The sequence below is a fragment of the Neomonachus schauinslandi genome, chromosome 1, assembly GCF_002201575.2.
Source record: "Neomonachus schauinslandi chromosome 1, ASM220157v2, whole genome shotgun sequence".
Taxonomy (NCBI): domain Eukaryota; kingdom Metazoa; phylum Chordata; class Mammalia; order Carnivora; family Phocidae; genus Neomonachus; species Neomonachus schauinslandi.
In genome coordinates, this window is record NC_058403.1 from 75,730,292 (window position 1) to 75,748,964 (window position 18,673).

The 18,673-nt window shown below is 37.3% G+C and overlaps 1 protein-coding gene across 1 annotated transcript in view; it reads left to right on the forward strand.

Annotated features, from left to right (window-relative positions):
* The window catches only part of P3H2 (prolyl 3-hydroxylase 2), a 154,031-nt gene that overhangs the window by 120,367 nt on the left and 14,991 nt on the right, over positions 1-18,673 (forward strand). Inside the window, exons 2-8 of the mRNA XM_044914481.1 lie at positions 1,358-1,510; positions 2,526-2,715; positions 8,249-8,380; positions 10,597-10,739; positions 11,070-11,159; positions 12,890-12,930; positions 14,028-14,122. Of these exons, the coding sequence (XP_044770416.1) occupies positions 1,358-1,510; positions 2,526-2,715; positions 8,249-8,380; positions 10,597-10,739; positions 11,070-11,159; positions 12,890-12,930; positions 14,028-14,122 (844 nt within the window). The remainder of the gene's footprint in view (positions 1-1,357; positions 1,511-2,525; positions 2,716-8,248; positions 8,381-10,596; positions 10,740-11,069; positions 11,160-12,889; positions 12,931-14,027; positions 14,123-18,673) is intronic.

An 18,673-nucleotide genomic window follows, 5' to 3' on the forward strand; every position in this document is an offset into this window, starting at 1 on the left:
AGAGAAAGTTAAGGATCTCAGGTCTTAAAATAGAGCAGTTTTTGTTTTCTGTGGTGAGGGCTAAGATTATGTATATACCACCAAATAGCGGTAACTGGGGACTTGGGAACTCAGTACTTCTATTTCTTACTAATAACCTGAGTGGCGAGACAGTCAAAAACAGACTCTGTTGAATCTGATATGCTGTTCCATGATTTTATGTTTACTTTTTAATAACGATGGGTTTTCATGTCTTCATACTCCAAAATAGATCAAACGTAATTTGGATTTTACCATGAAAAAGATTATTAATATGAATATTCACTTTTCTGATATGGGGCAAACAGATCTGTCTATAAACATTCTCTATGTCTAAAGCACAGAGCACAATGTCTTAAATCTAATAAATTTAATTCTGTTTTGTTAAAAAATGCATCATTGCATTACACAGAGAACAGTGTATTGTGTGGTTTAGGAAAAGATTTTGTAGGGTCTATGTAGTGGTTATTAAAAATTCTTCCTTTTGTATTAATGAGCATCAATGTTGTAAGTCTGGAATCAAACATTTCAATCAAAGGAGTGTGGTAAAGCATTTTATGCACTGTATTCAGCACCACATTTATCAGGCTTTAGACTGTGAAGAATACAAAAAATTTAATTCTATTTTATTTTAAAAAATGCATCATTGCATTACACGGAGAACAGTGTATTGTGTGGTTTAGGAGAAGATTTTGTAGTGTCTATGTAGTGGTTATTAAAAATTCTTCCTTTTGTATTAATGAGCATCAACGTTGTAAGTCTGGAATCAAACATTTCAATCAAAGGAGTGTGGTGAAGCATTTTGTGTGTTGTATTCAGCATTTCTTATGCATTAGAACAGTTTACTCCTTTTAGTTTTGTATTCTTCACATTCTAAAACCTTATAAATGTGATGGAGTGGGAGGTAGGCTCATTCCTGTCCTTTGGAAAGGCATAGGTTTGTTTATACTGCCATTGTCAGGATCAAAGGCAAAAGGAACAAAGAGAAAAGAGAAAATGAAAGAAATGTTAAAAATATGAATTAGAGGTTGGCACAGCTTTGGCAGCTTTATATTTTGATCAATCATGAAACAAACAGAAGCAGAAAGATTCAATTTCCCAGAAATGTAGATGGCTCAAAAAAAAAGAATAGAGCACATGTAGCTATTTTCACCAAAACCTGAATATCCACATATCATTTTAGGAGCCCTGTTTATTAACCTCCCACTTTAGAGTATAGAGATTGCGCATAGTGAATGTAAGCTGGAAGCTGGCCCTGCCACTATAGCCATCAGCCCTTGGACTAGTTCCGAGGCAGGTTAGAAATGTTTGCCTTCATTTGGTCTTTTTTTCTCCCTAGCTTAACCAGCTGGAAAAGGCAGTGGAAGCAGCCCACACATTTTTCGTGGCCAACCCCGAGCACGTGGAAATGCAGCAGAACATCGAGAATTACAGAACGATGGCCGGTGTTGAAGCACTCCACTTGGTAGATCTAGAAGCCAAACCTCATCTGGTGAGCGCTGGGGACCCTTCCTTGCCCTAACCGGAAGGAGCTAGGTGTTTCTAAGTTTCACTGGACTCAAAGCAGATTCCTGTGAATGGGTGTCTTAGGTTGATTCTTGATTTCTAATACAGGAACAGTTGTATGCTTTCAGAGTTCTCAGATGAAATATTGTCAATATCAGGGTTGAAAAAATTGAGAGAAGGTGAAAATACCCTTAGAAAAGCAGTATGATATGGTGAAAAGGAGAACATGATATAAACATCTGTCACCCCCTCCGAGCCTCAACGCTACCTCCAACCCTTTAATTTTTACACATGGGAGTTGAAGCCAATATGAATTGCTCAGGTCACACCGTGGTTTCACAAATCCCAGTCCATCGTTTTTCCATTGGACCTGTACTTTTCAAATTCTGGTATTTTAAACCTACATAATTTTTCACTTAAATGAAAGCTTACTTGAAATCACAATAAATTGGAAGGGCTTTTTTTTTTTTTTTCCAATTGGAGATGTCCCCATTCTCGACATGTGACTTCCAAGATGATTGAAGAACAGGATAGGAGAAGATTTTCAATAGAAGCCTTATTATTATTATTATTATTATTATTAAAGTGGGCCAGGACTGGAAAATGGATGTGTCATGGCCACCCACATCAATCTACCTGGGCTTTGTTTGCATGCCCATACCTATATTCAGATGGGGTTAGCAAATATTGTCTTGCATGTTTGTGTTCAGGAAGAATATGAAATTGAGTGGTGCCACAGCATTCAGCTTGCTTGGTAACTCTGTTCTTATTTATAATTCCCTGAAGCCAGGGAAGTTACTTTTTATCTCCCAGTAAAACCCTTCATTATTCTTCTACAACACAAGAGCCCAGTGCCCCCCTGCCCAAATGATCCTGAGTCTGCCTGAATCTTGCTATTCACGTGCCCCAGAGGTGCTCTTTGGAAAAAATAAATACATATATATATATATATATATATATATATATATATATATATATTCTTTTTTTCTGCTTCTTTGCAGGAGAGTTACAGTGCAGGAGTTAAACATTATGAGGCTGATGACTTTGAGCTTGCTATCGAGTACTTTGAGCAAGCTCTCAGAGAATATTTCAGTGAAGATACAGAGTGCAGAGCCCTGTGTGAAGGGCCTCATAGATTTGAAGAGTATGAGTACTTAGGGTACAAAGCTGGTCTCTATGAAGCCATTGCAGGTAAAGCTGATTTTTTCCTTTATTTGTTTCCTGATTATAGGAAATGCAGTCTGTAAAACTATTCCAACAATACAGAAGTTTAAATTATAAAAACTGAAAGATATATACATAACCTATCCTATCTCCTGTAAATAAATCTATCTATTTTAAATTTTGGTGACTGTGCTTCTAAACTTTTTCAGATGCATATGTAAATGTTTCTGTATTTATTTATAGTTATTATTTCTTTTTTTATAAAAATGAGACAATACTGTGAATACTGATTTTGAGCATATTTTTATTTTTGTTTTATTTTATGCTTAACAATATAATGTGGACCACTTCTCATGTAAGTAATACATGTAGATCTACCTTATTGTATTAAATGGTTGTGTGATGTTCCAGTATATGGGGAAAGCATAATTAATTTGAGCAGTCCCCTTACTGATGAATATTAAGGAAGTTACAGGTTTTCATTATTATAAACAATGTAGTAATGAATACTTTTGTATAGTTTTCTTCAGTTACTTAAAAGAGGATTTTGTGGGGCGCCTGGGTGGCTCAGTTGGTTAGGCGACTGCCTTCGGCTCAGGTCATGATCCTGGAGTCCCGGGATCGAGTCCCGCATCGGGCTCCCTGCTCAGCAGGGAGTCTGCTTCTCCCTCTGACCCTCCTCCCTCTCATGCTCTCTGTCTCTCATTCTCTCTCTCACAAATAAATAAAAAATTAAAAAAAAAAGAGGATTTTGTTATCTATGAGAATTTAATATATTACAAAGTGTCATTTAAAATAGTAGGTAATGTGAATTATACATTAATTGGGGAGATTAGCTACTTAACCATTTATGGTGGGAAGCATATGAAAAACATAAAAAAATAAATTCTATTTATGTTAATAATATAGGTGTGAAAATAAAACTGTTAGAAGAAAATGCAAGAGGGGTGCCTGGGTGGCTCAGTTAGTAAAGGGTCTGACTAGTGATTTTGGCTCAGATCATGATCTCAGCGGGGAGTAGGTTTGAGGATTCTCTCCCCCACTCTGCCCCTCCCCCACCCTTGCATGCACTTGTGTTTGTGCTCTCTCTCTCACTCTCTCTTTAAAATGGAGATGAACCATGAGAGACTATGGACTCTGAGAAACAAACTGAGGGTTCTAGAGGGGAGGGGGGTGGGGGGATGGGTTAGTCTGGTGATGGGTATTAAAGAAGGCACATACTGAATGGAGCACTGGGTGTTATACGCAAACAATGAATCATGGAACACTACATCAAAAACTAATGATGTAATGTATGGTGATTAACATAACATAATAAAGAAAAGAAAAAAACACAGTAAAAAAATAAAATAAGTGAATAAATCTTCTAAAAAAATGAAGAAGAAAATGCAAGAAAATATGTGAATAATGGGAGGAGAGGAAAACCAGTTCTTAGCATGACAAAAGACAAGAAATATGAGGAAAAAGATAGACTTTACATAAGATTTAAAATACAAAAAATACAATAAATCAATCCAAATTACAAATGACAAGTGGAAAAGTTGCAAAACATTTATAGGCAAAGAGTTAATATCCATAATATTTAAGCAGAACTTGTAAATTATTGTTATTAGTAGTAATTTATTTCTGATTTATTGGTAGTCATAATAATAAGCAACATTTATATAGCAGTTTTAATATACAAAACATTTTACATATTTATATATCTTTTAATCCTCTAAACAACTTCTGGTAGGTAGATGGTATTGTTATCCACTGTCTTCTTTTTTTTAAATAAAGAATTTATACCTCAGAGCAATGTGATTAAGGTGAAGCTAGGAATCAAATCGATGCTTTTCTCAGTCTAGGGGGCATATTTTAAAGTCTACATAATTGAAAAATGGGCAAAGGATAACCTATTCAGTAATAAATGTTTAACAAATATCTGCTGAGTGCATATTGAGTTTTAAGTTATAAATATAAAAACAAAAAAACAAAAAACAATGTTCAACTTCACCCATAGGTGTAGAATGGCAAATTAAGGAAGTGAGTTTGCTCTCCCCAAATGCCAGTGTTTTCGGTCTCCATGAAAAGCACCCCTCACTTAGCAGTTCAAACCAAGTTCTAAAAAATTATCTTCCAATCCAACATTTCCCTTAATTCTTCTTTGATTTGTTACCAAATGCTGATAGCTGCTACCTCCTGAGAGCATGTAAGATTCCCTGGTTCTCTCCATCCTTTTTGCTACCACCGTGGTTCAAATCCACAGTATATTTTAACAAAGCCACTGTGATAGTCTCCTAGCTGGTCCTCCAGTCCTGATGAGGTTTTACTCTGTAGGCAGACAAAATGGTCTAAAAAAAAAAAAGAAAGTATGTTCACGGAACACCCCCACCCCTCGCCAAAGGCTTCCATTGCACTTGGAATAAAACCCAAGACCTTTAATAAAGACTTTCATGATTGTGCACTTGTGTATATTTTCATTCCCTCTCTGTTCTTTTCCAGCAACCAACATGCTCTGGTGACCTCGAGCAAATCACTAAATGACATTTGATGAACAGCGCTCACAAAAATGCAGGGAAATGACTCTGCCAGAGGTCTAGCAAAACAAAACCTTTGGCGAAAAAGTCCTCAATAATTCAGATATTGGTATTGATTTTAGGTGAAGTAAGTTGGTTTTGGGTAATTGAGTATGTGGCAACATGGATGACAACTAGGTCATCCAGCAAATTGATTTTCAATCTACTTCTTAATCTAAATTTTGAAAGATGTTTTCTAATTGTCCCCCTCAAAGACCTTAACAATTTATGACCTATATTTTTAAAACATGGAGTATTATTAATCCTTTTAATCTGAAATGTGATTGATGGATACAAATGTCAGTTTTATGTGTGTTTCACTTATCAGCTGTTAAGTATTTCTTTATACTTAATCTTTTATTTGGGAATGCTTTTCCTTTATTATAGTTTATTATCTTGTAGTTGTGTAAGGATATGTGCCCTGTCTCTACCCCCTCCGTCTCCTCTACACCTGCCTCTACCAATGGCCACCAAACAGCTTTGGCAAGTGTCCGACATCTGATTTAGGAAAACTAACTGACAGATTCCCCCAGAATAATATTTAGCAATTTGCTCGAGGTCACCAGAGCGTGTTGGTTGCTGGAAAAGAATAGAGATCTCCTAACTAAGGATCTTAATACTTAATACAGCTATCACCACAATATCCCCACTTCCAATAAAGAAAAGTGATTTAAAAAAAGTCATGGCTCCTGAAGCTCAATCAAATATTATATATTACAAAAATATGGCAAGTCTTCTTGAGAATTTGACAGATACCCAATTTATTGTGAGAAGGAAATTTTAAAGAGTATTCCCACACAAGTGTCTTGGATCTCAAACTTATTAAATCACAGTAATTGCTCAATAACATTTGATATAGAAAGGAGACAAGAAATACAACTTATAAAATGTGTTATCATAACTCTGTAAATGCTTGTCTTGTTCAAAACTGTTCTAAGGGGCGTCTGGCTAGCTCAGTCAGTTAAGCATCTGCCATTCAGCTCAGGTCATGATCCCAGGGTCCTGGGATCGAGTCCCACATCGGGCTCATTGCTCAGTGGGGAACCTGCTTCTCCCTCTGCCTGCCGCTCCCCCTGTGTGTATGCTCTCTCTCTCTCTCTCTGTCTATAACAAATAAATAAATAAAATTTTTAAAAATTAATGAAAAAATAAAATATGGAATGTATTTAGGAAGCCAGAATATTTGAATTTTAGAGTTTGGACTAACAGTAAAAATACAAATGGCTTTTCAATGCAGTTATTTATTACCAGCTGTGCTCGTTGAAGCCCTAAAGAATATCATTTTGTGACTCTCATTTTGTTGCTCTTTGTTTATCTTGTGTTGAAAAATACCTTCATTCAGATTTTGGGTTCTTATTGTGTGTGTTTTCCACCTCTTCCTTTTGCTTGTCATTTGGAATTAGGAGGAGCATGTGTTAGAAGGTAAAGAGGAATGCCAATGGCCAGCTAAGTAGGAGAAAACAGTTGAAGGTTGTTGGTCGTTTTCGTAAGAAATAAAACAGCTATTTATTGGCTATTTATATAGCTACATGCTAAACAAATAAACAGAACTCTTTCTTCCCCTCCCATCTTCCAGCTGCAGTTAAGAACCAATGGATTGTAAGGATTCTGTTAGCTGTGCTGCATTGGGTTGAGTTAGCCAGGTCGTGCAAAAACTGGCCCATTTGCCTACACACCAGAAAACACACACGCCCTTTCTGTTGTGCTCTTGGGTCCCTCTTCAAGTCATCAAGGGGCAAGCCAAATTCTGCTTAACAGAGAACCTTTGAGAGGAGGCAGTTGTGGTAAATTAGGGTGTAAAGTCATTAAGTCATTTATCATCATTCTCAAGAAAGCCTGCTCTGCACAAGCATGAATAAAATCTTCTCTTTCTGGAGAAGACTATCTCCATCTTCCTTGTAAAAATCAAAGTTGGAGCAAAATGTAGGATGTGTTTGCTTCTCTGAGACAGTAGCTACTTTAGTTTCCTCAGCTCATTCGTGGATGAGCGAGAGCCGAGAGCTAAAGGGAGCGTGACAGCCCTACCACTTGAGAATCCTCACCTGTTTACAGTGAGAAGGATGGGGACAAAGAAAAGGGAACAAAGAGAAAGAGGCAGAATGTGTATCTAAATTCTTGGGCTTTACTCCATATCCTATTTTAGTCCTACAGTATTAGGATTTCCAATGTTCAGGGGATGGACTATTTTGTAATTGGGTAGAATAGGTTCCTGATAAATAGATGTTAAAATACATATATATATACATATATATATATATATACACACACATATGTATATATATATATACATATATATACATATATATATACACACACACATATGTATATATATATACATATATATACATATATATATACATATATATATACATATGTACATATATATATATACATATATATATACATATATACATATATATATATATATACACATATATATATATATATATGTGTGTGTATATATATATATATATAGTTTCTATTTCCCCTTTAGGAAAAGTTCTTGAAAATATTAACAAGGAGAAAAAGCTCCCCATATGCATGGCAGTCCTTTCTCTCAGCTCTCCTTAGCATAACTGGGATCTGAACTTCTGATCCTGATCCAGGTCACTTCAAGCCACCCAACGTATCCAAAGGGAGGCCCCGGAATTCTTCAGTAGGAAAGGCATCTATTCAGATGGGCATGGGTGGGCTGAGATGGCCTATGTCATTTTCAGGAAATGTAGAAAAAGGGGAACAGCAGCCAAAAGTGCTGCCTGGAGGAAAGCCCAGGGGCCACAAGGTTTGGAATCTGCTATTCAGTATTCTAGCGATCACTGGTCAGGAAGCCCTGGCAAGTCACTTACTTCCTTTGTGAAGGTTTCTGCTCATGAAGTGAAGATAATGAGATGGTGCTAAGAGTGTGGCGAGGTGAGGAATGCCCTATGTCACCGGGGCTCTGACCTTGAAGTCCGGACACTCCAGCAGACGGGAGGGACACAACTCTCACTCTTGTCTTCCAGATCACTATATGCAGGTGCTGGTCTGTCAGCACGAATGCGTGAGGGAGCTTGCAACTCGCCCTGGCCGCCTCTCTCCGATTGAGAACTTTCTTCCCCTGCATTATGACTACCTACAGTTTGCCTACTATCGAGGTAAAGTGTGGATCGTCCTGGAAGACCTTTGGGGAAGGGGTGTCGTTCATCATTACAGACATTGAATTTTCCTCTGCATTTCCACTTTACCACTGAGGCAATGGGGGTTTAGGGTTTTTTTTTTTTTTCTCTCATTTCACATCACTGAAACTCAGGCCAAGGAGAGCAGGTGAAAACCACAAGTGGGCAAATGCTGTGATAATGTCCTGAAGGTTTTATTAGACTGACATTTTACATGATTTTTCAACTTAATTTTAAAAGGTCATATATTTACAAGTTCAAAGACCAAATATCATAAAAGCCTCCCTCTCTTGCTTTTTTCTGCAACCCAATTTCATGCCCTACAGCCCAGTTCCGATTTATATTTCTTTAAAACACACACACACACCCCAACTTATTTCACCTTCTTATACAGCGAAGGTAGCATATTATTTACACTGTTCTTTACATTGCTTTCTTCACTTAATAATATATATGAGTGGGGAAGGGGCACCTGGGTGGCGCAGTTGGTTAAACATCCGGTTCTTGATTTCCGCTCAGGTCATGATCTCAGGGTCGTGAGATCGAGCTCCACATCGGGTTCCATGCTGGGCATTGAGCCTGCTTAAGATTCTCTCTAATAATAATAATAATTAATAATAATAATAATAATAAATAATAATACAGCAGGGGTGTCTGGCTGGCTCAGTCGGTAGAGCTTCTTCTCTTGATCACAGAGTTGTGGGTTCGAGCCCCATGTTGGGTGTAGAGATTACTTAAAAATAAAAGTTTGAAAAATATTTTTTTAGTAGGTTGGACCTATGAAGTGACCATTTGCTTAGGTCAGTAAAGGCCAAATTTTGGCAATTTTGTATGGTTTAATTAACCTAATGGTATTGGTACATGGAGATCTTCCTCATTAATTTTTCTTTACATCCACATATCATTGTACTATAATTTACTTTAAGTGTCTCCTTACTCATGGGCATAGTGTTATTAGTCACTGTTTGGTATTTCAATCAAGGATCAAATGAGTAATATTTTGTGTAAGTTAGTTCACATCCACACATGAATATCTATAGGATGAATTTCTAGAAGTAAGATTGCTGTGTGGAATCATTTATTCATTTAAAATTTTAATAGAAGTTACCCAATTTTCTACCATGTATAGTACATTTTTCATTGCTCAACAGAATATATTGTGAAAATTTTAGATATTCCCCAATCCATTAGGTGAAAATTTTTACCTCAGTAGAGTTTTAATTTCTGTTTATCTAATTGAGAAAGAGAGATTGAGCATCTTTCCTTATGTTTAAAAACAATTAATAGAATTGGGATTGCTGAAATCAGTTTTCGATATCATGTTGTCAAACTCAGTACAAAAATAGAATTAACTCCCAAAATTCTGCTCTGCTTATCTGTATTAAATAATGTAAGTTGTCAACAAACATCTTCAGGTGGAAACTTTTAATAATTGATGCAAAACATCTAGCACCAAAGCAGACCAAAGATAGTACCTTTTAAACACCTGAAATCATGTCCTTCCTTTTGTCTGTGGCTATTTTTTTGAAATATAATTAACATAGAGTGTTATATTAGTTTCAGGTGTACAACGTAATGGTTCAACAATCCTGTACATCACTTAGGGCTCATCATGATAAGTGTAGTCACCATCTGTCACCAAACAACGTTATTACAATCTTACTGACTGTATTCCCTATGCTCTACTCTTCAGATCTGTGACTTATCTATCTTATAACAGGAAGTTTGTACTTCTAGATCCCCTTAATTTCCCCCATCCCCTCACACACCTCCCCTCTGGCAGCCATCAGTTTGTTCTCCGTATTTGAGAATCTGTTTTTATCTGTGACTATTTCTGCCTATGCTCTTTGGCTCACCTTAGCTTCCCTCTTATTCATGCTTAATGCTGACCTCCTACAGACATGTTGAAGCATTACTTAAAAATCCTCTAGATGGGGGACGCCTGGGTTGCTCAGTCGGTTAAGCATCCACCTTTGGCTCAAGTCATGTTCCCAGGGTCCTGGGATCAAGCCCCACATCAGGCTCCCTGCTCATCAAGAAGCCCGCTTCTCCCTCTCCCTCTGCCTGCCGCTTCCCCTACTTGTGCTCTCTCTCTCTCTCAAATAAATAAATAAATCTTTAAAAAAAATCAATTAAAAAAAATCCCCTAGATGGACCTAGCCTGACTCTAATACTACAGCTCCTTGGTCTTTCAGTTGGTGAATATGTGAAAGCCTTGGAGTGTGCCAAGGCCTATCTTCTCCTCCATCCAGATGATGAGGATGTCCTAGACAATATGGATTACTATGAGAGTCTCCTGGATGATACCAGTGACCCAGCATCCATTGAGGCCAGAGAGGTGAGACCAAGGTCCTGAGAAGAAACTGCATTCTGCTAGATGCTCTGGGCAGAATTGGTAAAAATGTAGCACTGCTCTTAAAGTTATCTAGCCATTGAGTCAAGGTTCTAGAATGCAGTTCTTTTGTACTTAAATTATTAATGCCAGAAGCATATTTTTTTCCTACATGAGAGCTTGTGAAAATCTGTTGAGATGGAGACTTTTTTGCAGCAGTGAATATTTTTTAGCTCATTTGTCACTGTCTATTGAAAAATACTTCCACTTGAACATTTATCATATTTCTTAACTGTTATTTAAATATAAATTTTCATTCATTTTTTTTTCCTCTAGGATTTGGCAATGTTCGTGAAGCGTCATAAAATGGAATCAGAACTAATAAAATCAGCTGCAGAGGGTCTGGGATTTTCATACATGGAACCGGTAAGAGCAAAGATGGAAGAGGAAATGTATTTTAAAAGAATACTCAATGGACTTCATATTTATGATTTTATTTCCCAGCTTGATTTATTGAAGATTCTTTTTTTTTTTGAAATTCCGTTTGCCAATTTTATTTATTATTTTTTAAAACTTTTTAATTATGTTTAGTTAGCCAACATATAGTTTACTGAAGATTCTTATCTCCTGCCTTGTATTAACAAAACCCTGGGAGGTGGGGGTGGATATTTACTCAATATATGATAAACATTAAAAGACTTTAATATATCTCCATATCACTGAGATCCAAAGTCAAAAGCAAATATATCTGGGGGGAAGAGAAGTGTTTTGTACCTGATGCATTTGCCTCAGGATTGTTTTATGTCTTAAATTCTGGATACAACATTTTGTATTTCTCTTACATGTTTTAAAAACTAAAAAGACTTCATACAAAACAAAATCAGTCTCAATTGTACTATTTATCATGCTGACTTTTCTCCACTTGTCTATGTAGACTTTTAGTCGTTCTTCATATGAAGACACACCTTTTGCCCAACTAGTACTATGGTATAGATAGATTTCTATTCTGATTTTTATTTAAGGTATCATAAGCAATTTCTACCTTTTTACAGCTTTTAAAATGATTTTTAGCTAGATATATAGAATTGTGCAGTAAATAAATTAACTCTTTTCTTGACACTGAATATTTGATTTGTTTCTGATTTTTTCTACCATATTTAATGCATGAAGCATTTCCCTCTGTATTGAACTATGCCTTTTGAATAAATTACCAGGAATGGGATTATTCTGCCATCAAAGGATATTAGAAGTTCTAAAGTTCTTGAAATTGCTTTTCTAAGGGAGTTTTCGGATACCTTCAGTGAAGGTTCTAGAAATGCATAAAAGTACCAGTTGACAATAAACATCTCAGCAATGAGAAATAACATTAAAAAATCATTCATATTTCTTATGTACAAAATGGTATATCATTGTTGTTTTAATTTGTATTCCTTTGATGACCAACAAAAATAAACTTTTCACATGTTGTCATTAATTTTTCCTGTGATTTGAATTATCTGGACCTGCCTTTTTTTCATTTATCTGTTAGTTAACTATGTAAGTTCTTCATATATGTACATGTCATATGTTTATAAAAAGCACTACTTGTAATGTATCCTATTTGTAACATTTTTTTCATTTCTGTCTTAGTTATGTCATGTTTTTATTGGTATATTTTAAAAATTAGGATAATTTTTAAATATACTAATTCTCAATAACATTTCTAATATGCTTATACCCAGCCCTACTTATTATTTTTTTAATTGCATTCTCCCAGGAGACTTCAGAAAAAGTTACTTTATGATCCTACACAGATGATTGATCAAGCTGGACTTTTTTGTTTGTTTTATTCAAAAACATAAGGGAGTTGGAATTAATGATCTTTTAAGTGTCTTCCTGACACTGAATTCCAAATCACTTCTTGGACAAAAAATATAAATACTTAAGCTAATTCCATGCTATTTTTAAAAACCCATTTGTGCATCATTTCTTCTTTGCCAAAATCGCATTGGCTTTAGCTCTTCTTTTTATTAATTAAAAAAATATTGTATCTTGATACAGTATGCAAGTTTCCTAATGTTTTAGGTATTTTGAGTGTTTTAAATGTATATTTTCTTTCTGTGCATTATGTTTTAGTGACAAAGCTACTGAGTTTTTTTTTTTTTAATTTAAAACAGAATTATTGGATCCGATATGGAGGACGACAGGTTGAGAATCGGTGAGTTCTTCATTCAGAATACAATCCGTTCCGTTTCCTTTTAATGAGAAGAAATACTTAGAGTCATACCCACTATAAGGACCTTAGCTCTATGAGATAGGTAAAAATACATAGTTAAATGAGTTCCACACTGGGAATTAGGAGCTCAGCCTTCTGGTCCCAGCTCTTCGTATATACTTCTGTGTGACCTCGAGTGCTTTGTCATCCTTTCCAATCTTACATTTTTCCTCCAGGTAAGGGGTTGGATCAGGTCATCTATGAAGGTGACACATTCTGTGGACTCTGTTTTTGATTAGAATAGAGCTTAGTTTTTTCTTGTTAATGCTGAATTCCCTTACTACATTTGAAAGCAGGAAGCTCAAAGAGTTTCACTGCAAGCTAAAATATCAGGTGTCATTAACTCAATCAGAAATGAAGAGACCTCATTTTTTAAAATGATAGAAGTAAAAAATCAATTTGCATGTTATGAGCAGTTCGAGGAATCATAGAATGTTGGAGTTACATGTTTGAGCTGACCTGGTCTAGGCTGTACATTTTCAAATTCAGAAATTGAGGTTCTGACAAGGCAAAGGACTCTTTTAGAGTGTCACCACAAGGGACTGGTGGATCAAGGGACTGGTGGATTCCTATTCAAAATCATATGGTCTTTCACTAGGCATTAAGGCCTCAACCCCGGGTGGCCTAAATTTATTACAACAGATCCAAGAGTGGACATGCACAGTTGGATTTGTTCACTCTGTGTGCATTGAAAGGATATCATGCTGTGATTTGTATGTTTGCCAAGTTTGAAACTTGTGTCTTCTTTCTTGGAATAGTAAAGAACCACTACCCGAGGTCATGGGTTATTTCAGTTCAATCATTGTTTGGGATGCACTCTATGCTCAAGACAAAAATACAGCACTGAGCATTATAAAGATGCACATGATAATTTTTTTTCTGCTCTTTGGAGACTTAATTTCTAATCTCAAGGGGGTAAAGTTATGGATACAATTAATTGTAAAAAAAGGTGCTAAGAAGACTACCTGAGTAAGGTGTCCTTTGTCTTTGAATATCCTCATTCAGTGGGAAATTCCATTTCAACTGTTTTTAATGGGCAGGGTCCCTTCAGGAGTGAACGTGGAAGGGGCAGAAGTTCATGGACTGTCAATGGGGAAAAAGTCATCACCCAAGATAGATCGAGACTTAAGAGAGGGTAAGTATCTGTGCACTTTTACTTAAAGGAGGGAAAAGAGGAGGTGGGAGTTGGCTACTTGTTATTTAAATTAAGGAAGAGCCCACTTTCTCTGGAAACTAAAGAACAAGATTAAGTAACTACGTTTCATAACGTTCTGAAAGCAAGGCTTAAAAACAATATCTCAGATTTGTATGTCATCGCCTTTGGTTTCCAACAAAAGTACTTTCAAATTCGCTCCCTCATCTGTTTCCCACAAGAGTCCTGTGAACTGGGCAGGGACTGAATGATCAGTTGAGTACCTGAGGCTTGGAGAGGTCATGGGGCTTCTGTCACCTAGTGAGTGAGTGCTAGCTAGTGCAGAATAGATTGCACATCAGAGGAACTTGAAGAGACAGGTCACATGGATATTAGATGAGTTCATCTACGGTGCCTGAGGCACATATATCTGAGCAGGACTCTGAGGGATCAGTAGAATTTAAGTTGAATTGACAGAGGTGTGGAGGGACCCATTTTAGTGGTTAAAACAATGGAACAAAGGCACAGAGATGGAGAGAGCAGAACATGATATACTTATGTCAGATCAAAATTCACAGAAACGTATGTCGAATGTTGTCAAAAGTAGTTTCTAAATACAGCTAAACGTTGTAATAATAAATTATTAGCAGTGGTGGTACTAACTCAGTAGTGATTCTTAACAATTATTATGGTGTCTGTATATTTTATAATTCCTCAGGCAAATCTACACACACTCCATTTGAATACTGGAATGTGAGACAAGTGCCCCCACTTCACAGGCAAGAAAACTGAGGCTCACAGAGATATAGTGACATGTCCAGTGTCTCATAGCTCATAATGGGTAGGGCAGGCATTCGAACCCAGGCTTTTGAATCCAGATCCCATTTTCTCTTACTCACCTGGAGATGGAACATAAAAGTGTCTAGAGATCCAAAATGTATCCTTTATTGATTAAATAACGGCAAGATAAGAAGGTTTTAGAAACCTGCGTTGAGAAGGAGTACAGTATTCCTTTCCCCCACAAGAGAGTGTGTCAGCACATTCCTCCAGCTGATATGAAAACTTCTGGTTCTCTACAGCTCTCACATTTCCCAGCCCTTTCCTTCCTCAGCTTCCAAGTCAGTTTGAGGCAGTGAACAGGATAAAATGCTCATCTAATCTGACCTGGACCCCAGTTTGTAGCCACAAAGCCCAAGCTGTTTTACAAAGGCCAGAAAGTTTCATGGTCAGCCAGAGTTCGTGTTGCCTTTTTTTTTTTTTTTTTTAAGATTTTATTTATTTATTTGACAGAGAGAGACACAGTGAGAAAAGGAACACAAGCAGGGGGGAGTGGGAAGGGAGAAGCAGGCTCCCTGCCAAGCAGGGAGCCCGATGTGGGACTCAATCCCAGGACCCTGGGACCATGACCTGAGCCAAAGGTAGTTGCTTAATGACTGAGCCACCCAGGCGCCCCTCGTGTTGCTTTTTAAGCTGAGAAATCACCCAGGAATGACATGCCAATAAGCCAGCACTTTGCTGTAAAGGTTTGGGAAACTCCAGGATTGTTGCCAAGCGTCAAAGCTTCTTTTTTTTTTTTTTTTCCTGGCTCCCTGGGACTCTGATATACAGCAGCTGACTAAGAAGACTAATATGAAGAATAGAGTAGGAGACTATACAGTATGGGGAGAGGCCGTGATTGGCTGGGCTACCAAAGTTTATCATTTCTATAGAATTTGCTTAGTTAAATGGGTGACTGCATCTTAGGATTTTCTCTGGAAACCACTGGAAAGCCTTCTGTGGAGTCACTAGAGATCTGAATAGTTTCTAAATTAAAAACAGTGGTAGACAGAGGCCAAGTTCCCAACCAGAAAACACTTTCTTATCTTAGTCTGGCTGAAAGCAGATGTCAGGGAGGCAAGAAAGGATGCATGCTTCACAGAGTAGAATATATTTCAGCTTTTGTCCTCTTTCACAAAGGGATTGTCATCTACTCTGATTACCTAACAGTAATTAGTAGTATTCACACTGGACGGCTCAGAAGCATTACGGGAGTGACCCAAGACCACGTCCCAGATGGACTCCAATCCACGGAATAAGCATATCATTAAACTAAAAACACCCATCACTTATCCATTCTCTTTTCAACCGCCAGTTTCCAAAGGTCCTGCTCCATAATCATCCCAGTCAGTATAGTAGAAATCACATTGAACTTGGAATCAGGAATCTTGAGTTTCCAGGATTGGTTAGTCTGATGTACTTGGCGTGATGGACACCTAGAGACTTGAGGTTTCTGGGCTCTGTGAGCCTCAGCTGTAAAAGAAGGACAGCGACCTTTTGCTTAGGAACAGTGTGGAAAGTCTTCTGTAGACCATTATGGGCTGTGCTCACATAAGGACTTGTTACTTAGCACATGCCTGTTGTGACTTGTGTCACCCTGTAATATTTATAGTAAAATGCCCCTTCTTGCCAGGTGAGCCACAGGCGGTGAGCACAAAGGAGTATTTTCCTAGACGATCCCTCTTTATTGCAACTGGAGAGTCCGAGCCAGGCACATACTTTATGAATGAGAGAAGAATTAAGTTGTTTAGCTAAATCTCCTTGAGCTGTGGTTAGAAGTTGGCCGAAGCCATCAAATCAGGCCCCAGGAACCACAACTTATTGGACTACAGTTTTATTTTTATTTTAATGTTTTCCTCTGTCTGGTGTGCTACTAGTCATTTGTAGGCTGGTAGAGGTGAGTGTTTCAATGGCAGGGTTTGTTTTTCCTTCTTCTTCTTCTTCTTTTTTTCTTTTGGTTAGTGGGTGGGTAGTTGGCTGTGGTTTGTGAAATGCATGTGTGGGAAACCTCTGTATAAAAGTCTATGCTCCGTGGTGATTGTGTTAACTACATGAAAGGCAGGTTTCTAGAAGATTCTGCCTGAAGCTGTGAGTGGGTAGGTAGTTAAGGCTCATGTTGCACTCCGTCCCTTCCCCTGATCTTAGTACGTTCCATGTGGTGTGACTGGAGGAATTGGCAATATTCCAGTAGTCTTTTTTTAAAATATACTCCTTTATGCTTATTAAGAAACCTCACTCAGAACTTAACCCAATAGACCAGGCATATGTTACATAATACTAAATAATCAACATAGTAATAGCAAATACTTATACAGAACTTAAGAACGGTAGGCATTTTTCTAAATGTTTTAGTTGTAGTAACTGTTAAAGTTGTCTTTTGAAAATAGGGTAATTATATTTAGAGTTCATATACTCTCAAGAGAGGAAAGGAAAAAATATGACATAGTAGAAACCAATCCAGTTCACTAAACCCTTGGTCTGTCATCCATTTCTATTTGACTTTTATATTAGAAAATTGCTTTTCAGTGAACCAAGTATCTTGTCTTTCTTGTTGAAAGAACGTCTCTTTTACTTTTCTAAGTGGGAATGGAATATGCAGTTTACTTTTCCAAATATTTGAGAAACTGCCTTAATTTGGCTATGGTTCTTAATCAGCTATATAGATTAGGGCAACTTTTCCCAAATAACCTGTGTTTTATGTTAAGAGGTCCTGTTGGGGAGAGGGTGAGTCTACTGTTTTTTTATTGCTACCAAAAAAAAAAAAAGGGAGCACAAATGTAGCAGCTTACAATAACATACATTGACTATCACCCAGTTTCTGGGGGTCAAGAATTTGGGGGTAGCTTGGTGGGGTCCCTTGCTTCAGGGTCTGTGACAGGCTTCCCTCAAATTGTCGATCAGGGCTGAGGTCTCTTCTAAGGCTTGACTGAGGAACTATCTTCTTCCAAGCTCAGATGATAGAATTTGGTTCCTAAAGTCTTAGTGGACAGTGGTCCTCAGTTCCTAGTTGATCCTTGGCTGGAGGAGGCCTCATTCCTTGCTGCATGAGTCTGTCTAATGCAGCAACATATTGCAATGCAAGCTGAGAAGGCAATAGACTGAGTCTGCTAGCAAGATGGAGGTGGCAATCTCATGTAATACAATCACAGAAGTCATATCCCATCACCTTTGCCATATTCTATTGTTGGAAGCAAATTCCAAGCCCCATTCACACTTGAGGAAAGCAAATTATGCAAGCCCATGAATCCCAGGAGGCAGTGATCATTAGGGGGTCATTTTAGAGTCTCTGTCATAGGGAGGAAGGAAGGAAGGAAGGAAGGAAGGAAGGAAGGAAGGAAGGAAAGGAGGGAGGGAGGAAGGGAGGTTGGTTTTATGCTCGATTAAGGGTGAGAACTGCTTTATACTGTCTCAATACTCAGGATATTCTTAATGCCTATTTACATATTAAAAGTTCTAAGAAGTCCTCTTAAATTTTGTGTAACCTAGTACTTCCCAAACACATTTGATCAAGAGACTCTTTTTTCATCAAAAACTTTCTGTGGAATAAAGACTGAGAAACATTGAATTGTGTATGTGTGTGTGTGTATTTTTTTTCTATTCATCCAAAAGATTGGTACTGAAACTATACCTTGTGGTTATATTCCTGGAATCCAAGAAATTCTGTATTTGTAGATTTTGATGACAATCTAAAAAAAAATTAATAGGGGTAACTAGTGGGTCATGTAAATAACCACCTGA